This window comes from Aedes albopictus, chromosome 1 (assembly GCF_035046485.1).
Source record: "Aedes albopictus strain Foshan chromosome 1, AalbF5, whole genome shotgun sequence".
Lineage (NCBI taxonomy): Eukaryota > Metazoa > Arthropoda > Insecta > Diptera > Culicidae > Aedes > Aedes albopictus.
In genome coordinates, this window is record NC_085136.1 from 119,337,528 (window position 1) to 119,363,956 (window position 26,429).

A 26,429-nucleotide genomic window follows, 5' to 3' on the forward strand; every position below is an offset into this window, starting at 1 on the left:
AGGGACCCGATCTCCTGACCTCCCTTTTAACTGTGCTCATCCAATTTCGCCAATTCCGGGTGGGAGTTTGCGGAGACATACGGGAGAAGTAAATGCAAGTTCTACTCAAACAAGATATTCGGCTTTGCTTGTTTTGGAAAGATGACGAAGACAATGAAACGCCAAGCATCTACGCTATGTCGGTTTTGCCTTTCGGAGTATCGTGTGCTCCAAGTATTGCACAATTCGTAAAAAACCTGAACGCACAAAATTTTGTCGAAGAGCATCCTGCGGCGGTCGAGGCTATCGTAGATCAGCATTACGTCGACGATATGCTAAAGAGTGTTGAAAGCGTAGAAGAAGCGATAGACATCGCGAAAAATGTAAGAAACATTCATGCTGTAGCAGGGTTTGAAATGCGAAACTGGATATCGAACTTTTCGGAGGTCTTGGAAGCATTTGGAGAATCATAAACAACGCAGAAAGATCTCAACATGGCAGAGGGTCTTGTAGCAGAAAAGGTACTCGGCATGTGGTGGAACACATCTAGCGACTGTTTCATTTTTAAGATTTCATCACGTTACGACCCGGATCTGATGTCCGGACAGCGAAGACCTACGAAACAAGAAGCACTGCGTACGCTGATGATGATCTTTGATCCTTTGGGCCTTATCGGACATTTTCTGTGTTCTACCTTCAGGTACGTTTTGCAAGACATTTGGCGATCTTCCGTTGGATGGGACGACTTCATTCAAGATAAGCAGTTCGAAATGTGGATCGAGTGGCTTAATGTGCTCCCCAGCGTTGCAGCAGTTGAAATACCACGGTGCTACAGGAAAAATACATCAATTGGAAATTATAACGATGTACAATTGCATGTTTTTGTTGATGCAAGTGAGCAAGGGTTTGCGGCCGTGGCGTATCTTCGGTTCCAAGAGGGACAACTCACAGAAACGGCGTTAGTTGGATTAAAAAACTTGTGTTGCCCTAATAAAGTTTTTGTCCATTCCACGATCTGGACTGCAAGCCTGCGTCATCGGATTAAGATTTGCGAATAGCATAACACAATCGCTTTCCATCAAAGTCAACAAACGATACTTCTGGACTGATTCAACGGATGTAATTAGTTGGCTTCAATCAGACCATCGTCGTTATAGCCAATTCGTCGCATTTAGAGTAAGTGAAATACTCGACACTTTGGAGTTTGGAATTCATGAGTGGCAATGGATTCAGACAAAGCTAAATGTTGCGGATGAGGGCACCAAGTCGAAACGTGCTCCTAACATGTGCAGAACTAGTCGTTGGTTCAATGGCCCAGATTTTCTGACGAAACCCGAAGCGGAATGACCAGCCAAAAGACATATTGCTGAAACGACATCAGAAGAGTTACGTCCCCATTTGCTCGTGTATTTCAAGATACCAGAGCCTATCATCGATCCCCTCAGATTTTCCAAGTGAACTGATCTGGTACGCCGGCTGGCATACGTGTTCCGCTTTGTCACTAATGTCAGAATGCCTAATAACCAAAGGAGTAAGGGGCTGTCCATAAACCACGTGGTCATTTTTTTGGGACTTTTCAAAGCCCCCCCCCCCCCCCGCGTGGTCATTAGTCCATACAATTTTTTTTATTTGTCCATACAAAATGGTCATTGGCCGAACCCCCCCCCCCCCCCCCAATGACCACGTGGTTTATGGACAGCCCCTAAGGGGCCGCTGACAAATTCGGTCATCATACCAAGGAGCAGCCCGATTCATTATCCTTGTCCGTTTCTCGATCAAAACGAAGTATTACGTGTGCGGGGTAGAACGGGGGCATGTCGATTTATAGATAAGGATGCCGCTAACCCTATAATCCTCCCACGGAGTCACCAATGTAATTGTATCGTATTATCATCGGCGATATCACCACCAACACCACACTACAGTAATAAACAAACTTCTACAGAGATATAGTATTTCCCAATTGAAGTCGATGTATAACAAGATTCGCCGAGCTTGTCAACAGTGTAAAAACGATTGTGCACAGCCACTACCACCTGCAATGGCCGACTTACCGCTACCGCGTCTAGCTGCCTACTCTCGTCCCTTCACATATCCACTTATCCACGAGCGGTAATGGCGGCGGCGGGCATATCCAACCGGTTCGGATTTTGACGTTTCTTGGGGGAAAGTCAAACAGTTGCATTCTCCTACTCACCCCTTCACCCACCGTTCGGTGGCGCCAACCGATTGCGATTCCCAAGAAACGTCAAAATTCGAATCGGTTATTTGTGCTCGCCGCCGCCATTACCGCTCGCGGATAAGTGGATATGGGTAATTCTCGCTGAGACCGGCCCACTATTTACACCTTGTCTTCAAAAATGTTTAAGGTGCCGATTTTCTGGAAGCCCTCGCCTAAAAAGTAAGAAAAATGCATTTGGTTACTCAAATTGATGGACCCCCCGTTAGTTAGAGCCACAACAATTTTTGCAGACCCCTCGATTTTGGTCAAATGGTGGCTCACTTAAACCGTTATAACCCGAAAGTTTCTCCAATAACCACCTCAAAACGAATTATTGTTGAAAAGAGGAAAGATAGAGCTACTATTTACAATAATAAAAAGTTGGGTCGGCCATATTGATTTTGGCCGCCATCTTGGATTTTTATACCAAAACCTTTTTTTCACCATGAGGGCAACCACCGATTTTCAAAATTTTTGCATCAATGGAAAGCTGGGACATTTATACATAACATATCAAAAAATTAGAGATGTCTTTTTCTTCTTTCAAAAGTTATCTGCCGTTTTGTAAATCATGCCACTTTTGCGCACTGGGCCCGGTGCCGGCCGTTTACATAAATGCAGAGTTATTTCGCAGTGTTTACGAACAAAATTCAAATTCTGAACCCACTAATGGAAAGCTGAAGGTTTAAGCTTTTCAAAACACTAAAAAAGTTATAACAACAATGTCCGCATCATTGAGAAACAGTCAAAAACGGAAACGAACCTCCGATTATGCCAAATTTTACGGCACGCGCCTTTGTGTATACATGCAGGCGTAAACTCGGATGCTGTTGCATGTCGTTGCCGGTGCGCATGGAAATGTATGGAGAAAACGTGGCTTAATTTACAAAACTGCGGATAACTTTTGAAAGAAGAAAAAGACATCTCTAATTTTTTGATATGTTATGTATAAATGTCTCAGCTTTCAATTGATGCAAAAATTTTGAAAATCGGTGGTTGCCCTCATGGTGAAAAAAATGTTTTGGTATAAAAATCCAAGATGGCGGTCAAAATCAATATGGCCGACCCAACTTTTTATTATTGTAAATAGTAGCTCTATCTTTCCTCTTTTCAACAACAATTCGTTTTGAGGTGGTTGTTGGAGAAACTTTCGAGTTATAACGGTTTAAGTGAGCCACCATTTGACCAAAATCGAGGGGTCTGCAAAAATTGTTGAGGCTCTAATTAACGGGGGGTCCATCAATGTGAGTAACCAAATGCATTTTTCTTACTTTTTAGGCAAGGGCTTTCAGAAAATCGGCACCTTAAACATTTTTGAAGACAAGGTGTAAATAGTGGGCCGGTCTCAGCGAGAATTACCCATATGCACTCTTTAAAAAATTTGAATTTACACGTGACGTAAACCATCAACGTACGTAAAAATTTCATGACTGAATGGCAAATTTGACTCAATTTTACATCCATCATGTAGGTTCGAGTTAGTTGCATAAGATGTCATCAAACCTATCTGACCAGATAGATAGAAACAGTTTTACATTTATCGTTTCTCTCACAACTCGGTGATACAGCCGAGAGGTATACGTGCCTCTCAATCAGCGAACCGGAGTTCAAATCCAGTTCATTGTTTTACTTACATATGTTTCATCTCTCGCTTCGGCTCTAGCGATTGCTAGCTCGACTTTACTTGTGATAGAAGACGTAATTTTTGTGTCAAACGGGCCGCTTCTTTTATGTGCAACCAAGTGTACTTAAATTTACATGATTTTTTTTAAGAGTGTGGGGGTAGACTACTTTGGTCCCTATGTAGTTATCCTTGGTCGCCACCTCGAAAAGCGGTGGGTATTGCTGGCCACATGTCTGACTACGTGGGCCATCCATCTCCAAAAAGTACACACAATGAATACGGACTCATGTATAATGGCTCTTAGGAACGTCATGGCTAGACGAGGGGTGCCAGCAGTCATTTATAGTGACCAAGGTCCAAGAACTGGGAAGCGCTATGAAGAACGTAGAAAAAGAACGGCTTGCAAAAGAGTTCACCACTTCTCACACAACCTGAAACTTTATCCCACCAGCTTCACCCCATATGGGAGGCGCATGGGAGCGCCTCGTGCGTCAAATAGAGACTTGCGAAAATGAAGCCTAACAGGACGGTGTCTCATGAAGTTTTAGAGAGCATGTTGACGGAAGTTGAGAACGTAGTAAATTCTCGTCCATTGACCAGTTTACCGTTGGACGACGATCAATCTCCAGTGTTAACACCCAATCACTTTTTGTTGGGATCAAGCAATGGGCTGCGTTCCTGGGTGCCATTTAACGACAACTCGTTTGTTTTGAAGAATTGTTGGAGACATTCACAGATCTTAGCTAACCAGTTTTGAAAGCAGTGGTTATCTTCCACAAATCACTCGAAGGACGAAATGGTTCACCAATGTTAGGCCGATTCAGATTAATGACTTGGTAATCATCGTAGACCCAAATCTTCCTCGGAACACGTGGCCGAAGGGTCGCGTGGTAGGAGTCAAAAAAGGAGCAGATAATCAAGTCAGGAGCGCCAGCATACAGACAGCTAGTGGTATCTACGAGAGACCTGCAGTGAAGCTCGCCGTGCTTGATGTAGGCGTTCAAAGTAATGCGGCTCAGGAAGATGGCATTCCCGGGGGAGTGTTGGTAGCGCCACATCAGCACTCGATGCACTCCGCATGATCCAATGTATCCAGAACTGAAGGTCATCTCATGCCACACCCGTTTATCTACGAGGGGGACCGGCAGCAGACCATGAACAAAGAGTGTCAGATCTCAATCATGGGAAGAATCCATCAGAACAGAATAAACAATAGGTGATGAAGTGCCATTTGTCTGCTGATCAGTACGAATACTGAAAAAACTATTTTGTGACCTTTAGAACACCACTGAATTCGTGACTTAAGATCTATGATAATTAATTGAATTCGTGAAAAGTGTTCATGCCTTAGCAGATACTGGCAGTGATGTTATGAACATGTAATATGCGTCATCGATGTATTATGCTTAATGTTTACAGCGGCACGGTCATTTCCCTGCAGATGATTGAATTTTTCTTAAGTACGCACATCCTTTGAATTTAGTGCCTTATGAATGGTGAGGTTGATTTGTTATTTTGTGAACTACAATTTTGCAACCTAATGTTCATCAATTGCAGCTATACTATTGAAATTACTCCATTTAGATACCATTAATATTATTGAACTCGTAGCCAAAGCGGCTAATAACGGTAAGGCCGTGAATAGAGATTATCATTCATTTGAAGTTCATTAATAGAATTTATATTTTCGGCCAGTTTGATCACACCTAGCAAATAATCAAATTAAAATTCTAAAAGCTATCGTGTACATTGCTCTGCACTTATTGAAAGGTGAGAAACATAACATACCTTAGAATGTACTTTGAGGAAACCGAGTTCTTGATTATCCACAGATAGGCTGTTCAATATTTATACGAAGCGATACAACTATCAACTGATTGATCTAGTTGAGCAGTAGAAAACACTACAGTAAGGATTTCATTAATCACCTAAAGTTAAGAATGAATTCTAATGATAGGTTTTCCTCCAGGAATTTTGTAGTTTCTTTCCACATCAATAAATTTATAATATTACGAAGAACCTACCGCCCAACAAATATTGTTCGTGCAGTTGTAAATCGGAATTTTTTACACGCGAAAATCGATGTTTCTCCTAAACCATGTGTCGGACGTACGTCGGGCACAGTGCGCTGGATAGAGGGCCAGGTCTGCTGTCCAGCGCACTACATCCGACGTTAGGTTCCACGAATTGATTTTGAGCAAATTCAATTGTCGGGTGTGAGGAAACTTCGGGTTTCAACCGCGACGATAGTACCAAAAGGAAATTCAGGGAGAATCCTGGTTGAAATCTTGCAAAAATCCGTAGAGAAATACCGAGAGGAATCGTCGATAATTCTCTTAGATAAATCTTGTTGATCGAAACGTTTGTTATAAAGCTCAGTTTCGGATACAAATTGACAAGCAACCCTGAATTGAAGTTGAACGAAATTCAATTCAAAGCTTCCCTTTGAGATCTAGCGAATGCAACAATGTCGAACTTTGCAAACCTTAATTAACCCACTAGCCCCGAGTGTCGTTTCCCACAATTAGAAGCTAATCAAGTGTTTATTTTCATCTCTTCCCAAAACAACACGCTGCCGGACCATTTCCCGCCATCATTACCATCATCACTGGCGACGACGACGACGACCCTATGGGACTGCTCTCAACTACCAAAACAACTAACCCTGCTCCTGCTCCGGGATACCGCCTGTCGTTCACATGCGATTGTTCAACTTTCCCCCAACGAAACCTAAACAACATCTAAAAACACTCCCACCCTTCGGAAAAATGCCACACAACCCAATCCAACTGACAACGGTGAACCCTCCGGGTCGAACGACTGCAAACTCTCCCTTGTTAAAATTCATTGGCCACAAACGGACAAACCTCATTACCACTCGTGCTATCTTCATATTTTGCCATTCAATTCTCCTTTCGGGTTCCACAAAAAATGCCAACAATCCCAATCTTTCCTCTTCCGGATATCCCTTCATCCCTTCGGTAACGACTCCATAATAACTATATTCAAATGATCCCACCCCCACCTTGGAATCCTTCGCAACTGACATTCGCATAATGTTATTGAAATATCCGGTACCATCCCTGTTGCCCCCCACTCATCGAACAACCCAAACGACGAATTGCAATCTCCGCCAACACGCCACCGACATGCCCACCAACGCCAGGTCGGTTGGGTCAAAGCAAATACCAAGGCGATACAGGCCATCCACGAGCAGGTCATCACCCACAACCCACGGGTGACGGTGTCGCACGCCGATCTCAATACCTGGAATCTGCACATCAAATCGGTGATGGAGGAGGACCGAGGCGGGTACATGTGTCAGCTGAACACCGATCCGATGAAGAGTCAGGTGAGTGAGAGAGAGAACGATTTCGTTGTCGACGACGACGGTTCCGAAATGGGGTGGGGACCGGTGATGGGAGTTTATCATTTTTATTACATGGGAAAACTGGGAATAATGATGGCTACATTCCAATGAAACTGGATTACATGAGACAAATTTGTTCGGCCATCATTTCGGATGAGAATAATGGAGGTTTCACAGTATTTTGCGTCAATTGCATTAAGATGTTTAAAAATATATTGTACCTTGTAATTTTTATTGATAGCACAAATGTTCCAAATGAAGGATTATGTACAATGATACATATTGCCCATTTTACTGGCATTTTATCAGGTTAGCTGGTATGTCTGAAACATTCTGGAAAAACTTGTAATTAGAAGGCACGAAATGTTGCTAATTGGCAAATTGAGAGATGAAATTTGTGAAAATAAATCGCGTTCTGGTGGGATTCGAACCCACGACTCCGTATTCGCTAGACCGGCGCTTGAACCAACTAAGCCACAGAACAGGTAATGGTTCTGCGGAATAGAAAGCCAAACTGACTCCGAAGCCGCACCGTGAACACTCCTATTTCACAAACTCATCGCTCTTTTCGGCTTATGGCTAGTTTCCACCTGGTAAGTACTGTGTAAAAGGATAGGACAAGTAATGCTCACGTAAAACTTTTGCAATCAAAATTACTTAAGCGTTCGCAGTTGATAAGTAATTCGCAGCCAGAAAGTTATTTGCCAACAGATGGCACTGTCGTGCGATGCTGTCAGTCATGTTGTTGATTTTCCGTACGGAATAATATGTCGATGTATTATTCCGTGAGTAAAAGGGACATTTCTCTTTCTTTGTGTTTCTTCTTTCGCGCCTGCGCGTTCACAGTGTGCATTAGTATTTAGCCGTGTCGCTCTATAATGTGTACTCCGTCGTCCCTCAGCATGGCTGCATCAGAACACAAGATTGAATTTCTTGAGGTTGAATAATTTGCCGTTACGTAGTTTAAAAATTCATAAAAACACCCCAAAACTGAATTGTTTATATCGACAGTTGAAAAAAGGAAAAAGCATTTGAGTTTAGCTGATGAGGAGACAATGATTCTAAAAACTGTTGCATCATAATCATTTCATTTTGTTTGTTGATTGTTCTATGGTGCACTAGAACCAGGGAAGTAAAGACTGTATTCGATGAAATTTGGACACAGAAAATAATGTATAGCTTTTCATTGCGTTCACAAAATCAAATATTTTTTTGAACAGGAATAATATATAATGTGTAGCTAATGCCATAACAATCGCAACAAATTCAGTTTGGTATTGGCGCAGATATTGTTAATATCATAAAATAAGATTTTAGCAAATTTTTTCACCCGTTGTGCCACATATACGGCTATAATTTTATTACGGCTAGATCAAATTGAATGAAATTTTTACACAATATTTCTACATGAATACTTTACATACAGAACAGATTGAAATCGGTTCAGTATTTTTGGATCTAGAGCTATAACAGTGAAGAAGTGATATTTTTTAAAACATTCGTTTGCTCAAACTTCTCAATTGGCAAAATTCTTGTTTCAACGATATCTCCACCAATATTTAACCGATTTTGATGAAATTTGTATGGTATTAGCTTTACGTAATACACTATTCCTGGTAAAAAATTAGTCATTTACCATTTTATTAGGAAATCTTTCTGAATTCCAAGAATTCGTTCCGAGATCCCTACGAGAATTGCTCTGAGATTCCCTCAGAATTTCTGCTTGGGATTCCTCCAGAAATTCCTTCCTATATCTCTCTAGAAATTAATTCAGGATTGCTCCAGGAGTTCTTTCTGGGATACCAAAGGGAGTTCCCTCAGAGATTCTTCCAGCAATTTGTTTAGTATTTGTTCAGAACTTCCAGAAGTTCTATCTAGGATTACTCCTGTAACTCCATACGGGATTCTTTCAGAGATTCCTTCATGGAATTCTCTAGAAATTCCTCCATGGAATTCTGTAGAGATTCCTCCAGAAGATTCCTTTGAAATTATTCTAGAAGTTCTTTCAGGGATTCCTTCACGACTTTTTTTAGGATTTCTCCAGAACCTTTTGGAATGTCTTCAGATTTTTATCTAGGAAGAAACTATTGAAAGAATCTCTAAAATCGCTCGTGTAGATATTCCCTACAAAACTGCTGGAGATATTCCTTAAGAAGCTATTGGAGGAATTATATAAGGAACTGAAGAGCAAGTCTTGGAGTACTTCCATAAAGAATAAAAAAAAACTTCTGGAGTATTTCCATGAGCAAAATTTAAGAAACTTCCAGAATGAATTCCAGAATATGTAATCTGCAATGAATCCCAGTAGAAGTTCTTGGAGGAATCCCGGAAGGATATCCTGGATGAATTATTGGACAAATCTTAAATGGAACTCCTGGAAAAACCTTGGCTTATTTTCCAGGAGTCTGGAAGTTCTGAAGAAATTCCGGAAAGAACTTTTGAAAAATTCCCGGAAGATATCCCGGGTAAAAATTCTGGAGAGGTCCCTGATACCACCCCTGGTGTAATTTTAGAAGAAAATCCTGGAGAAATATCAGAAGAAACTATGAGAGGAACCCATAAATTTACTCCTAGAGGAAACCTAGAAGGAGTTCCTGAAGGAATCCCGGAAGAAGCTATAGAGATTACAAAAGGAATTCTTTGAGGATTCACATAAGAAACGTCCAGATAAAACCTAGAGGAATCTCAAAAAGTTGTATCCTAGAAAGAACTCCTGGAAGAATCACTGAAAGAACTCCAGGACGAATCTAAGAATGAATTCCTGTAGAAATCCTAGAAGTAACTCTTGAAATGATCCGGGAGGGATTCCTGCGGGAATCTCCGAATAAATATCTGAGTGAACCCCGGATAAAAAATACTAAAGAAATCCCGGATGAAATCATTGTAGAATAGTTCGAAAAAACTCCTGGTAGAATCTTAGAAAACACCTCTGGAGAAAACCCTGAAGGAACTCCTAGAAGATCCCCAAAAAAAAACAAAATAAATAAATAAATCCTGAATTAGAAGGAACTCACGGAGGGATTTTTTGTAGAACTTCTGAGCATGAGCATGAGCATAGATGACCGTACTATTCGTAGTTGCTACTCCGTGATTGACCAGAACAATCGAAGTTGCACAAGGAACCAACAGACGGAGCTTGGGAGTAGCTTACCGTCCTCAATGTGCATCTTCGAGAATTCCAAACTTTATTAGGTCAATAACGGCGCCGGCCACGTCCTTACGGTCATCGAGGAAGGAAAGGAATGTTATTATGACGTGCGTTGCTTACTAAAGACCGAGATCACCTCTGCGTCTCCACGTCTGTCATGGGAAGGACTTTTTGTTAGTGGGGAGGGGAAAGGGCGCATGATACGAGTTCACTTTGGTAAGTGGAGTGATTCATGCAACCCTATGAATATCAAACCACTTATTTTCATTTGGACTAAAACAAAACACATGCCGACATCGAAGATGACGAACCATTCAGATAGTTTTCGAAGTGCGAAAATTAACGAAAGAGAAAATAAAGTGATTTGAACCAACGTGGCTTTGGAACTTGGGCCGACACTTGACGTGACGAACATTTCAATGTCTGTTGACTAAAATCGCAAAAAATGTTGTTTGTTGCATTTACCGTATCATAAATCGCCCCGTACGAAGATGAGCAGTCAAATAGACGACGACGACGACCGAATAAAAACGCGGCCTGTACACTTTACCTCCAAAAACTCACTCTCGCAAAAATCTAGCAAAGCGAGCGCGCGAAACTTTGCTGCTGTCGAACTACCGCACACTACTGACTGCTTGGCGTCCCGTCGTCGGAGCCCCGCAGAGGGAAAGAGGAAAAAAATCGCAAAAATCTAGCAAAGCGAGCGCGCGAAACTTTGCTGCTGCCGAACTACCGCACACTACTGACTGCTTGGCGTCCCGTCGTCGGAGCCCCGCAGAGGGAAGAGGAAAAAAAATCGCAAAAATCTAGCAAAGCGAGCGCGCGAAACTTTGCTGCTGCCGAACTACCGCACACTACTCGGAACTCACGGAGGGATTTTTTGTAGAACTTCTAATGAAAATCTCAGAGACATTTTATGAGAATCCCCTGCGAACTTCTGGTGGATTTTTCGGTGGAACGTTTGGAAGAATTTCAAGAGGACTTTCTGCGAAACCCCAAACAAAAACCTTCGTACGGAATGCCAAAAGATTCATCACAAAGAATCTTTCGTGGATCTTCATTAACTTCCCCGTGAAGTCCTACCTCGTATTTCGTCTAAAACTCCACCGTCCCAGCAGAATTCCTCCCACCGTAGTCCGATCTCCAATATTGCAGAATTTATAATTAGTATCCAACCATAGTTCTCGCTGTAATACCATTAAAAGTTCCCTTAGAATCCCAGCGCAATGTCTCTCATTAGCATTTCCCTTGGAACTCCGTTGAAATCTCACAATCTGGATTTTCCCCATACGCGCGCAAAAATTAAATTTTAATTTCAATCACACTTCCTCAGGAAACGAACGAAATCGTAAACAACAAGGGCACGAAACGCCACATGAACAACGAACAATTTATCTAGCAACCGCCGTATGCAGTGCCCTACTTCACATCCTTCTTACAGCATCGTTTCGTAAAAATGCTGTCGGTTAAACAAATGTCAAAATTACTTACGGAAAAAGGAGGAATTTTACTTGAGCGCTCTACTTGGCAACAGGAAACTTAGCTTTAGATGCCAATCCACAACACACTCCTGTTTGTGCCCACTACCTACAAGTGCGAGCGAGTTATTTATATGAAGCCGAGACTTACTCTCGCACTCCGCATACCTAGCCACCAGGCAGTTTGTTTTGCTGGTGTCTAATTAGTATGCGTCGAGAGCTCGGCACGGTCGGACGCTCGGACGACCGAACTGCGCCAAGTGACGCAAGCAAGGACGCGAATTGGGCGAGGTCCTTCGAAAAAACTTGTATGAATACTTTCGGAAATTTCTGGAGGAATTCTTTCAGAAATTCCAGGAGGAATTCCTTCGGAAATTGCTGGACGAATTCCTTTGGAGATTCCTGGAGGAATTCATTCAGAAATACCAGAATGAATTTATTTAGGAATTCCTGGAGGAATTCTTTCGGAAATCCCGGGAGGAATTGCTTCGGAAATTCCTGAAGGAATTCCTTCGGAAATTTCTGGAGGAATTCTTTCGGAAATTCCTTGGGGAGTTCCCTCGAAAAATCTTGGATGAATACCTCCGAAAATTTCTGGAGGAATTCTTTCGGAAATCTATAGAGAAATCCCTGAGAAAATCCTTGGATGAATTCCTTAGGACATTCCTGGAAAAAAATCATTCTAAACTTTTTAGAGGAATGCTTTTTATGATTCCTGGAGGAATTCCTTCGGAAATTACTGGACGAATTCCTTCGGAAATTGCTGGAATAATTTCTTCGGAAATTACTGGAAGAATTCCTTCGGAAATTCCTGGAGCTATTCTTTCGGAAATTCCTGGAGGAATTCCTTTAGAAATTCCTGGAGGTATTCCTTCGGAAATTCCTGGAGAAATTTTTTTGGAAAGTCTTTTTGGATTTTATTTTTGGAAATTCCAAGAGGAATTCCCTCGAAAATTCATGGAGGAATTCCTTTACAAATTCCGTTAGGAATTCCTTCAAAAATTCCTGGAGGAATTCTTTCGGAAATTTCGGGATGAATTCCTTCGGAAATTGCTGGACGAATTCGTTTGAAGATTCATAAAAGACACGGACAACGTCTTCAGCTTTGGGCTGTACAGACTGTTTAAACTTAACACTAGACAACGGACGAACAGAGCATGCACCAGTGGAAACGGGGAAGTAACTTTTCTAACGAAAAGTTTCAACGCCCGAAGCGGGAATCGAACCCTCACCCCATAGCATGGTGCGATTATGAGCTTGGTGACCCTAACCGCACGGCTACGAGGCTCCACATGGAGGAATTCCTTTGGAATCTCTTGGATGCATTCCTTCTGAAATTCGTGGAGCAATTATTTCGAAAATTCCTGGAGGAGTTCCTTCGGAAATTCTTGGAGGAATTTCTTTAAAAATTCCCGGAGGAATTCCATTGGAAATTCCTGGAATTGTCGAGGGAATTCCTCTTGGAATTTTCAAAGGATTTCCTCCTGGAATTTCCGAAGGAATTCCTTCATGAATGTCTGAAGAAATCCCTCCATGAATTTTCGAAGGAATTTCTCCATGAATTGCTGAACAAATTCCTCCAGGAATTTTGCCAAGGAATTTTCCGACGGAATTCCTCTACGAATTTCCGAAGAAATTCCTCGAGGAATTTCCGGAGAAATTCCTCCAAGAATTTCCGAAGAAATTCTTCTAGGAATTTTCAAAGGAATTCCTCTTGGATTTTTTAAAGGATGCCCTACTGGAATTTCCGAAGGAATTTCTCCATGAATGTCCGAAGGAATTCTTCCATGAATTTCCGAATGAATTTATCCAGGAATTTTGCGAAGGAATTTCTTAAGAATTTTCCGAAGGAATTCCTACATGAATTTCCAAAGCAATTCCTCCAGAAATTTTCCGACGGAATTCTTCCATGAATTTCCGAAGGAATTCCTCCAGGAATTTTGCGAAGGAAATGCTAATGCATTTTCCGAAGGAGCTCCTACATGAATTTCCGAAGGAATTCCTTTAAAAATTTCCGAAGGAATTCCTTCAGGAATTTCCGAAAGGAAATCTTCCAGCAATTTCCGAAGGAATTCCTCCTGGAATTTCCGAGGGAATTCCTGCAGTTATTTCCGGTGGGATTCCTCCAGGGATTTTCAAAGGAATTTCACCTGGAATTTTCAAAGGATTTCCTGCCGGAATTTTCAAAGGAATTCTTTCATGAATGTCCGAAGGAACTCCACCAGGAATTTTCGAAAGAATTTCTCCAGGAATTCCTTCATGATTTTCCGAAGGAGTTCCTCCATAAATTTCAGAAGGAGTTCCTCCAGGACTTTGCTGTCACATTAACGATTTGCCCACCGTGCTTAAGTATTGCTCGGTTCAAATGTATGCGGATGACGTTCAACTGTACATCAGTCGCTTGGGTCCTTGTTCTCGGGACCTTATCCGGATGGTCAATGCAGACCTAGAGAGAATTATGGAGTGGTCTCGCCGAAACCAGCTGTTTGTCAATCAAGCGAAGAGCAAAGCAATGTTTGTGGAAGGACGACGAAGAAATGCTGTTCAAACCGTTTCATTACCTGCTATCATTATTGACGGGAAGATCATCGAGTGGACAAGAAGTGCTACGAATCTCGGTTTCGTGTTTCAAACGGACTTACAGTGGGACAGCCTTGTTAACCAGCAATGTGGAAAAATTTATGCAAGCCTCCGATCGCTGTACTGCTGCACTTCTGCTGCACCAGTTGGCACAAAACTGAAACTTTTTAAATCTCTAATTCTTCCTCATCTCCAGTTTGGCGAACTTCTACATGGTAGACCAAGTGCCAGTGCCTTCAGCAGACTACGTGTCGCTTTGAACTCGTGTGTACGATTCGTTTATGGATTGAACCGCTACGCACACGTGAGCCACCTGCAGAAAAACTTGATTGGATGTCCTTTGGAGAATTTTTACGCATATCGCTCATGTCTGTTTCTGCGCAAGTTGATTAAAACGAGTTCCCCGCCAGCACTCCATCAAAAGCTGTTACTGTTTCAAGGACGTCGCTTGCAGAATCTCATAATTCCGCCTAATAACTCTATGTGCTACTCTAATTCGCTGTTCGTTCGAGGTGTGGTTAATTATAACATGTTACCTCCTGTGGTGAAACGCTCGACATCAGAAGCAGTTTTTAAAAGGGGCTGTCTAGAGTTTTGGAACCGTGATTAATGTATAAGAAGTTTTAGATTAATAAGTTTTTATAATAATGATATATTTGTATTATGTTTTATGTTTTTTTTTGTATAACCCGATAGAATCGTAGGTAGCAAACAAAAAAAGGTTTTCCTTTACGCTACTGGTAAATAAACAAACAAACAAACTTTTGCGAAGGAATCGCTCAAGGATTTTCTGAAGAAATTCCTCCATGAATTTCCGAAGGAATTCCTCCCGAAACTTCAGGAAGGAATTTCTCCAGGTATTTCCGAAAGAATTACTCCAGGAATTTCCGAAGAAATTCCTCCATGAGTTTCCGGAGGAGTTTGCCCAGGAATTTCCGTAGGAATTCCTCCAGGAACTTTCAAAGGAATTTCTCCTGGATTTTTCAAAGGATCTTCTCCTGAATTTCCGAAGGAATTCCTCGACGAATTTCCAAAGAAATCCCTCCCGGAATTTCCAAAGAAATTTCTTATGGAAATACCTTCAAAAATTTCCGAATGAATTCCTCCAAAAATTTTTGACGGTTGTCCTCAACAAATTTCCTTAGGATTTTCTCACATAATCCCCAAACGTGTTTCTAAAGGAATGTTTGAAGAAGTTTCTCAAGTTTTCGTAGGAGTTCCGCAATACATTTTTGAAGGTATTTCTTGAGGAATTTCCGAAGAAACTTCTCAAGGATCTTTCATAAAGATTTATAAAAAAAACGAAAAAATTCCTCAACGAACTTATCAATCAATTTCTCACGAAATTTCCGAAGGGATTCCATATGACATTTCAGACATATGTCAAAAAAATTTCCAAATGAACTCCTTTAACAATTTCCGAATTTTCCTTATCAAAGCATTTTTAAAGGAATTCTTCAAAGAATTTCTGAATGAGTTCCTCTAGGAAATAAAAAATCACAAAAAGCATTTCTTCAGGAATTTCCGAAATATTTTTTCAAGGAAGTTTTGAAAGATTTTTAAAGAAATTCCTTATGGAATTTCAGAAGGGATATCTCAAGAGACTTTAAGTGATTTTTTTTTCAATATTTTCGAAAGAATTGCTTCAGGAATTTGGGAAGGAATTCTCACAGAAATTTCCGGTTGAATTCCTCCAAGAATTTTTAAAGGTATTCTATTTAAAAGAAATTCCTCAAGGAATTCCCGAAGAATCTCCGAAAGGAAATCGTAGAAGAACTCTCGAAGGAATGTCTTATGGAATTTCTCATGGAGCTTTAGAAATGAAGGAATTCCTTAAGAAATTTTTGAAGAATTTGTCAAGGAATTTCCGTTGGAATTCCTCAAGGATTTTCGAAATAAATTCCTGGAATTATTTTTTAATTGATTCCTTTAAAAATTTCCGAATGCATTCCTCTAGCAACTTCCAAAAATATTCCTCCAGGAATTTCCGAAGGAATTCCTTTAGAAATTTTCAAAGAGTTTTTTTTCGGTAATTCCGAAGGAATTCATTAAAGGATTTTTCGAAGAAATTTCTCCAAAAATTTCTTAGGGTATTCTTCAAGGAAAGAAATCTTACTTCAGACTCTAGTTTAATTTAAAAACACTTCACTAATACTTTACTTTTGCAAAAGAAAATAAAAAATGAATAACTCTTTTAAAGAAAAACTAGAAAGGACGAGCAAATTCCTTTTAATTCTACTACTGTGCTTATCTTCGGACAGATAGGCCTATTTCGTCTGTGACTTACAGACTTCTTCAGTGTCAAGTGCTTGACTGACACTGAAGAAGTCTGTAAGTCACAGACGAAATAGGCCTATCTGTCCGAAGATAAGCACAGTAGTAGAATTAAAAGGAATTTGCTCGTCCTTTCTAGTTTTTCTTTAAAAGAGTTATTCATTTTTTATTTTCTTTTGCAAAAGTAAAGTATTAGTGAAGTGTTTTTAAATTAAACTAGAGTCTGAAGTAACAAGTTCTACTAAAAGCTCTAAAGTAATAGTAAAGAAATCTTAGTTTAATTGGAATTTTTGAAAAAACTCCCGGAGAAATTCTTAAAGTATTTTCTGGAGCTTCTGAAATGGATTTCTGGCCGAATTAAGAATGATATTTGTAAAGAATTACTGGGGAAATTCTCAAAAAAATGCATGGTGAAATTCGTAATAAAACTTCTGGAGGAATTATTGAAGAAATTTCTGAAGGTACTTCCAACGGCATTACTGTAAGTTTTCCGAAGTTAATTTCTGCTGGAATATCTACATTAAAATAACCTGGAAAAAATTTAAAGAAATTTCTGGAGAAACTGCTGGATTAATTCAAATTCATTATGGCATTTGTTAAGAAATTCCTGAAGCAATATCTTGAGGAATGATTATAATCATATATCATTCTTCCATTGAACCATTCCTGTTAATCACCCATATTTCATACTTCAACTTTTATTTTTTATTAATGATGAAGTATTTGAACTCCTTGGTACTGCAAAATGGTTTTCAGTGTAAGGGTGCTCGCGTACTGTTTCCGAAACCCCAAAAAACCGTTACTGAAACCTAAAATGAAAGATTACGAACTGATTCAACGGCTACGACTTTTAGCGCGAAACCACGGACAAGAATTGGAACTTGGAATGTATTAACCCTAGCCCAGCAGAGTAAACTGGCACATATAGCCAATGAAGCATGCCGTATGAAGCTTGCGATCCTAGGACTGAGCGGAGTCCGTTGGCCGAACTTTCGAGAACACAGATTGGCGTCGGGTCAAATTCTGCTATACTCTGGCCTACGAGGTAAACACGCTCCTCGCCACCGTAGAGTTGGTTTCCTGCTCAGCGCTCACGCCCACGCAGCGCTCATGAAGTATGAACCTATTAATGAGAGTATAATGGTAGCCAGATTCAGAACACGGGTCCGAAACCTTACCATGATCCAACGTTACGCGCCAACCGATGCTGCCGAATTACAAGATAAAGAGAACTTTTACAGTCAACTGAATGCTGTCGTGGACAAGACTCCGATAGGTGATATCAAGATCCTCATGGGCGACTTCAACGGCGAAGGTTAATTCCGACAACTTGGACTATGAGCACGTCATGGGACGCCATGGTCTCGGAGAAATGAGCGAAATCGGAGAGCTGTTAGCCAAGTTTTGTGGCAACAATGATATGGTGATTGGGGGATCGCTCTTTCCTCATCGATCAGTGCACAAAGTGACATAGGTTTCCCGTGATAGCGTCACGGAAAATCAAATCGACCACATCTGCATCAGCCGAAAATGGAGACGGAGCCTTCTTAATGTGCGGAACAAACGCAGCGCCGATATTGGGAACGTCCATAAATTACGTCACCCTTTTAGGGGGGGGGGGGAGATCAATGGAGCGCCATTAAGAACGTCTACATCGCCACCGGCGAGAATAATTTGGGTGAGCTACGCACCCGAAGAAAGCAGTGGATCACAGATGATACCTGAAAGAAGATAGAGGAGCGAAGGAACGCCAAAGCCACGATAGAGCGAGCGAAAACACGAGGAGCCAAAGCCGTAGTCCGTCAGTGCTATTCGGCTCCTGAGAAGAAGGTGAAACGCTCATGTAGACGGGACAAAGGAACGTGGGAGGACTCCCTAGCCGACGAAGGCGAGAAAGCCGCAAACACAGGCGACATCCGTCTCCTCTACGATGTCTCACGTCGCCTTAGTGGGACCAAGATGAATGCTACGATGCCCGTGAAAGACATTTAACGACCGACACGGCTAACCAGTTGAAACGCTGGTTCGAGCACTTTGGAAACCTTTTTCAAGTGTCGGTCACGCCATCAACACCTCAACATGATCCGCCAAGGGTTCGACGCATTACCCGTGTCAACACCGAAGCCCCATCAGTGCAGGAGATAGAAACAGACATCCGTAGCATGAAATCGAACAGAGCCCCAGGGGTCGATCGCCTATCAACTGAGATGCTCAAAGCTGATTCCGTAGTATCCGCACAACTACTGCATCAATTATTCTGCAACATATGGGAAACCGCGACATTTCCGGCCGACTGGATGCAAGACGTCTTAGTAAAGGTGTCCAAAAAGGGTGACCTGACTGTATGCGATCACGTTACTGTGCATCGTTCTCAAAGTTCTTTGCAAAGTGATCCTTAACCGGATACAGGAGAAAATTGACGCAACTCTCCGACGGCAGCAAGCAGGATTCCGTGCCGGACAATCCTGTGTGGCCCATATTGTCACGCTCCGAATCATCCTGGAGCAAATCAATGAATTCCAAGAGTTTCTCTACCTGGTGTTCATTGATTACGAAAAAGCTGTCGGCCGTCTCAATCACGGAAACATGTGGGAAGCCCTCAGGCGCAGGGGTCTCCCTGAGAAAATCATAGGCCTCATTGAAGCACAGTACAGAGCATTTTCATGCAGAGTACTGCACAACGGTGTTTTGTCCGATCCTATCCGGGTCGTTGCTGGAGTGAGGCAAGGATGTATACTATCACCGCTACTGTTCCGCATCGTAATCGACGAGATTCTGGTTGGTGCGATTGACCGTGAACCAAATCGTGGATTGCTGTGGCAACCTATTACTATGAAGCACCTAAATGACTTCGAACTGGCTGATGACGTTGCTCTCCTAGCTCAACGGCGCTCTGATATGCAGAGCAAGCTCGATGATCTTGCCAATCGCTCCTCAGCGGCAGGTCTTACCATCAACGTCAACAAGACCAAATCGTTGGATGTAAACACGGTCAACCCTTCCAGCTTTACGGCAGCTGGGCAATCAGTGGAGAATGTTGAAAGCTTCCAATATCTTGGTAGCCAAATGGCGGCCGATGGCGGCACGAAGATCGACATAGGTGCACGGATCAAGAAGGTGAGGGCTGCTTTTGCGAGTTTAAGAAATGTATGGAAAAACATCCAGATTAGTCGACGCACCAAAATCCGAATTTTCAACTTGAACGTGAAATCTGTGCTGCTATACGCCAGTGAAACCTGGTGTGTATCAGCGGAGAACACGCAACGGCTGCAGGTCTTCATCAATAGATGCCTGCGGTATTCGTGCATGGTGGCCTCACAATTGGATATCCAACGTGGAGCTCCATCGTCGATGTCATCAAAAGCCGATAGCGACAAAAATTCGGGAGCGAAAGTAGAGGTGGGTCGGCCACACTCTACGCAGCGGCGGAAACGAAATCTGCAAACAAGCGTTAGACTGGAACCCAGCAGGACATCGCAGCAGAGGCAGACCCAGAGGCTCATGGCGGCGCAGCCTCAATAACGAAATCAAGCAAATCGACATAAATTTTACCTGGCAACAGGTCAAGGCGATGGCTGACAATCGCCCAGGATGGAATTCTTTCAATTCGGCCCTCTGCACCACCGTGGGTGCTCAGGACTGAATGTAAGTAAGTAAGTTTACCATCGTTTCCAGGACAATATTTCCTTATAGAGTATGTCACTTTAATGAATGTCGAAATGATTCAAATGAGGATTACAATTTGACTTGACAATTTGAACTCAAAATAACCCTAAGGGCCGATTTCTTCACCTTGGCCGGTAAGCCAGGCTTACCCATATAGTTAAGCCAGGTTTAACGCTTAAGCCAGGGTGAAGAAATCGGCCCTAAGATTTTCATGAACAACATTAAGAAAATATCGCATTTTCCTATTGTTACCCTAAGCAAGCAAATCGGAGCACCATCTTCTTGCACCAGAATAAATCAAGAATCTTCTTCAGACTACCCTTCAGATATACACTGCTATCAGGTGTCAGAAGGCCGGCACCAGAGGCCGTTATCCTTCATTTGGGCAATCGCCATGTATATGAGCCTACTTTATCATCAACCTGAGGGAGAATGGGATATGGAATATGATTAGTTTGGGGAAAGGTTATGCAATTGGAAGGGTACCTTAGAAGAGGGAATTTCTGCATAAACGTAATTAGAGTTCATAGAGAACCAGGATCATTGGCGACCCAACAGGAATGACTACTAAATCCACGAACAACAACAACAACAATGTGATCGAGAGTGGAGAGACAGAGGGAACGGCGTTGAATCCTTTCGCGCGAGTAGGACTGGCGAGGTCGCCACTACGATGAGCTGGTGTACCCACCAGCAAGCAGACGACAGGAGGTTCAATAGGAGGAGCACGAGGCGGCGCAGCACCGGCCGAGGAAGCGCAGATGACTGGCGCGGATCTCACGCGGGCGCTAAACCGAAACAGGAGCGGTCTACCAAAGATGTTGGTAGTTGCTGAACCGCTGGGCGAGCTGATGAGAAGAAGTTTAGAAAAGGGAAACCAGCCCGCAAGCGTGAACGGACCGACAGCAACGCGCTAGTCTTCAAAACTGAGGCGGATACATATGTACGTCGAGGTGCTGAGGGCCATGCGGGGCGAAAATCGCCTCTCACCGCTGGGCGTGGATGTAAATAGCATTCGGCGCACCAGAACTGGAGAGATGATGCTAGTGCTGAAGAAGGAGGCGGACAAGAAAGGCACCTCCTACAAGGCACTAGCTCAGGAGGTACTAGGCGAAAAGTGCATGTGAGAGCCCTAACGGCGGAGGTGACTCTCCAGTGTAAAAACCTGGACGAGATCACCGTTGCAGAGGAGCTCGCAGCTGCACTTAAGCAACAATGCGAACTAGATGCACCAAGTGCATCGATCCGCCTGCGGAAGGGTCCGGCAGGTACGCAGATCGCCACGATCAAGCTTCCCGTAGGGGATTGCTGTCGGCAAGATCGGAGTAGGCTGGTCAGTGTGCCCGCTCAGCATGTATGCACCGCCAGAGGCATGTTTCAAGTGCTTCAAACAAGGATACAAGTCGGGGGCGTGTGAAGGCCCCGACAGGAGCGAACTCTGCAGGAAGCGCGAAGAGAAAGGCTGCATCACCAGGGAGGCACCAAAATGTCTGATTTGCACGGCGAACAAGGGTACCCCGATGGGATGGCCTAAATGTTCAGGCATACGAGGAGGTCAAACCAACCGACGATAATGCAGATTACACAGCTAAGCCTAAACCACTGTGAAGCCGCACAGCAGTTGCTGTGGCAGTCAGTCTCGGAGTCACGTACAGACATTGCCCTCCTATCGGACCCATACCGCATTCCTCCCGATAACGGGAACTAGGTAGCGGATAAGGATCATTGCGATTGGATCACGTCTTCGCGAACTTTCAGACTGGTAAGGAGATGCACGTGTTCGATGCCGATAATCATACTGGGTTTCACATCCGCATAACTACATATTTACTGGACGACCTTGTAGGTGTGGAAAGGATCTTGCCAACTCGTAATAGGGTAATAATCTAACGTTTGGCTGGGAAGTTCTAGCTCATGCATCCTCCTCAAGTTGCTTTTTTGCTCCAGCTCCACGTTGACCCTTTTGGAGCTCTTCTCATGTCTGCCCATTAATCCCCAACTGAACTGCAATCGCATCTTCCAGTAACGTAGATGATGTCTAGGAATGCGTATCTTACGACTGACTTTCCGTTTCCGTAAATCGTGACAGGCAGATAACGGCAGAGAGTAAACGACTACGTGTGGTGATAGTTTTATTGAACTCCTTCGGTTGGTTTCGTTGTCACAGCAGATTCGCTTCGGCTTCTCTGGTTACTGTGCACTTATGACAACTCCTGAAGCAACATCGGGTGCTTGTTGATCGGCCAAGATGATGTGATCGACCACATTCTGATTAGGCAAACCATAAGCCACAATCGACCTTTGGGGGTTATAACGTTCATCACATTCTTCAGAAGTGAACTGATCAGAATATCCGGCCGCCCGCAGAATTTGTGGAGCGTATCCCTGAAATATGAAACAGACGCTGGTAACAGCAGACGACTTCGTGGAGAACCTCCCAAACTGCGTTGTAGACGGGACAAATTCTCCGCATCGGTATATGCTCAAACCTCTGTCGTGTTATTGAAAGAACTGTATAAGATGGGCCACTCCTGGGGATCTGAATTCAACTTAGGAAGATCGCGCTTACTTGGGAAGCAGTTCTCGGAGTGAACTGCTGAACTATGCTGAACTACGACAGGAGGAACTCTAACCAGTGCCCCAACCAGTGCAGCGGAAGCTGAGGACTTACACATGGTCGCAACGCCCTGCTTCCTTCGATCTGGGACGGGCCGGCCTTCTCAGGCCAGTCATCGCTGCCGTCATCGTATCGAACCGATGATGTTTGGAATCGCCAGTTTTCGTCCAGCAAAAGAAGGCTTCGTCCCGCTCCGTCACGTGGCAGTACATCGGACGGTTAACTGCTTGTTCGTCAACAGGGGAATTCCCTTTATAGCCTTCACCGTCTGCTGTCAGAAGTTGGTCTAGTCTTAGTCAACGATCCACGCCAGACCCGGACTGGCGAGCGGTCCGTAGATTGACCTAAAACGGGTATGTATTGCTATGCGTTTCATGGCTAAAACGAGTCATTCCTTAGGGGGCACGTATTACCCCGGTCTCCCCTACATTGAAGAAAAAGAGCCGTTGAAATGATTTGGCGCTGGATCTAATTGTAAAAGTATTATCGAAACGAGTTTAACTGCCGTTGAATTAACCATTCTGAACGATCCTACAAAATCTGTCAACCAAAAAAATATGATCAACCAATAAACACATTCTGCTCTGCACACTAAGCTAATTGATGACGATTCTTAATTATCATGCTTGATTATTATCTGGCGGCTTTACGGATGACGCGCCTCCAACGAACAGACCAACACAAACATCACAACACCAGTTTGGCGCTATCTTTGGACTAGCGACGGACCGGGCAACACAGCTGATAAGCCGCTTTATATTCACCACCACGCTTCTGTCTGGTGTGGTGGCTGCCCGCATCGGTTCGCGTCCGTCGCGTCGCGACTCGCGACTACACGCGCAGACGCCAGCCGTGCGTCGGTCAAGCCGGTTTGTTTGCGCTCGGTGGCTATTTTTTCCCGTCAACATTTATGTACACGTTGTCAGTCATTCGGTAGGACAACCAGAAGAAGAGTTCAAACAGAGAGATTGCAAATTTCACTAATCCGGAGTGCATTGTCTAGTTTTGCGCATTGTCAGCCGGAGAAGAATGGTGTAAGTATATGGCGGTCGATAGCTTTTGCTACATCGATTACTAAATGGAATCGTTTTTCAGGTGCAATCGCAATATATTTGCTCTGTTGGTTTGCTTAACAGCGGCGTTGGTCGCCTGGTTCTTTGTGATCAACGAGAAGCGGGATGTGGAACGGGCTCGTCCAGTGGGAGCTGTTGCTTCCAACGCCTACGAATGCGCCTCAGTGGGAGCGGATATTCTACGCCAGGGAGGGTCCGTGGCGGATGTGGCCGTGGCCATGATGATCTGCGAAGAAGTAGCTTGTCCGGAGAGTGCTGGGATTGGAGGTGGATTTCTACTGACGTACTACCACCGGGACTCGGGTAAGGTTGAGGTCTTCGATGCTCGGGAGATTGCAGCTCAGGCGGCCTCGCAGGACATGTTCGTTGATCACAAGAATGGAACGGCGCACGGTGGCTTGGCCATAGCCACGCCTGGAGCCTTGAAAGGTTATTGGGTGTTACATCAACGTTACGGCAAGTTGCCTTGGAGGCGGTTGGTGGAACCTTCGATTGAGCTTTGCTTCAGTGGGCATACGGTAGATCCGTACATGGCACAGGCCTTGCAGGAAAGGCGAGAGAAGGTTTTGAACACTCCATCTCTGCGAGAGATATTCGTCAATCCGGAGACGGAGGATGTCTGGCAGCTCGGCGATCGTTTTAGGAGACCCTTGTTTGCTGAAACCCTCAAGATTGTGGCAGACGAAGGCGCTGATGCGCTGTATTCACCATCAGGCACTCTTTTACCACAAGTTTTGTCAGATCTAAAGGATTTCGGAAGTATTATAACGGAGAAAGACTTCTATGACTACGAGTAACGGAATTTGCGGTATTTTACTGAAAATGGAAATTAACTTCACGATTTTCCCCATTACAGACCTCGATGGCTATCTCCAGTGTCCACAAAACTGCGTGACGGGAAAACGGTTTACAGTGCCGCTCTTCCAGGAGGTGGAACCATACTGGTTCATATGCTGAACGTTCTAGATGGTTTCAATAATCTCAGTCCGAATGATCCAACCACTTGGCAACGCGTAGTGGAGACTTTCAAGCATGCTTACGGTGTCCGTACCAGACTGGGAGATCCCCCATTTGTAACCGGAATTGAGGACCTTATTCGAAACCTGACCAGCCAAGACTATGCCGACTACATAAGGGACAAAATCAGAGATGATAAAACTTACTATGACTATGACTTCTACGGGGCAGATTTCACAACACCGGATGATCGAGGAACGGCCCACGTATCGATTCTAGGTCCAAACGGAGATGCCATAGGTGTCACCAGTACCGTTAACGATTTGTAAGTTCTGGAATATATTTTTTTTTTATTTCCAAACTGACTAGCTCACGTTCCCCAATCTCTCAGCTTCGGAGCCCACCTGCGGTCCCCCCGAACCGGAATCATCTTTAACGGCGAAATGGACGACTTTTCAACACCCGGCGTCATAAACATGTTTGGCGTGCCGGCATCTCCGGCGAACTACATTGCACCCGGGAAGCGGCCGCTTTCTTCCATGTCGCCGACGATCGTGATCGATCCCAGCGGGGACGTGCGTCTGATAGCGGGTGGTGCCGGTGGTACCAGAATCACAACCGCAACCCTTCAGGTGTTGTTGAGGAAGATTCTTTTCGGGCAGAGTTTGCAGGAGGCAATGGATGGTCCCAGGGTGCACCATCAGCTGGCGCCGATGGAGGTAGAGTACGAGGGAGCGGTGGATCCTCGGATCATCGACGGGCTGATAGCGAGAGGGCACAAGCTGAGGAAGGTGAAACGGGTTGCCACGATGACTGCTGTGGCGAGGGAAGATGATGGGCGGGTAGCGGCAGCTTTTGATCCCAGGAGGCCGGGAAGTGTTGAGATTGTTGAGTTTTAAATGAATAAACGAGGTATTTGGAAACGTAGACGGCAATACTACCGTAACGGAGTCGTTTGATGGAACAATATAGAAACATCAGCAATATCAAACATATTTGGGAAAACTTCACAATGATGGCAGCAAAATGTACAGTAAACGTTCCATAAGTGCAACCTGTTTACGTTACAGTTACCGAATGTAATTCGCTAACTGCAACGACTGACAGACGTCTAACAGCTGTCAATTGATGTCGGACGCAGCCAAAATACACTCGAAAACATCGCATTGCAGCTGTAGTGCATCTGAAAAACATTGCTACTCAGTTTTGATTTGAACAGGTAGCGTTGCGATAACTGCAGAAAAGTTGCACTTAGCGGACTTGCAGTTAAAAAGTATTGTAGTTAATGCGTTTGTACCGATCGAACGTCTACTGTACCTTCCAGCCAGCACTGTGTTTACTAGGTTGATTTTGAACAGGCCACATCTATTTCCCCAAGTTAACTCCTGCTACTTCCTCTTGGGTTCGACATTTGCAGCGGAGTTTTGTTCACAACTAGAAAC

The 26,429-nt window shown here is 43.6% G+C and overlaps 2 protein-coding genes across 3 annotated transcripts in view; both read left to right on the top strand.

The window, feature by feature from the left end:
• Nucleotides 1–26,429, top strand: part of LOC109402227 (lachesin) — a 525,383-nt gene that overhangs the window by 339,875 nt on the left and 159,079 nt on the right. For both annotated transcript variants that reach the window (XM_062845257.1, XM_062845259.1), the window contains exon 4: nucleotides 6,991–7,176. In XM_062845257.1, coding sequence (XP_062701241.1) covers nucleotides 6,991–7,176 — 186 coding nt within the window. The remainder of the gene's footprint in view (nucleotides 1–6,990; nucleotides 7,177–26,429) is intronic.
• Nucleotides 23,755–25,914, top strand: LOC109402226 (scoloptoxin SSD14-like). Its single transcript, XM_019674865.3, has 4 exons — nucleotides 23,755–23,991; nucleotides 24,053–24,823; nucleotides 24,887–25,312; nucleotides 25,379–25,914. The coding sequence occupies exons 1-4, from the start codon at nucleotides 23,987–23,989 to the stop codon at nucleotides 25,884–25,886; spliced, it is 1,710 nt and encodes a 569-aa protein (XP_019530410.2). The 5' UTR covers nucleotides 23,755–23,986; the 3' UTR covers nucleotides 25,887–25,914.

Excerpts from the sequence above, each read along its gene's own strand:
- LOC109402226 (XM_019674865.3), top strand. Across the intron at positions 24,824-24,886 it reads AAAGACTTCTATGACTACGA|ACCTCGATGGCTATCTCCAG; the intron begins GTAACGGAATTT and ends TCCCCATTACAG. Across the intron at positions 25,313-25,378 it reads ACCAGTACCGTTAACGATTT|CTTCGGAGCCCACCTGCGGT; the intron begins GTAAGTTCTGGA and ends CCAATCTCTCAG.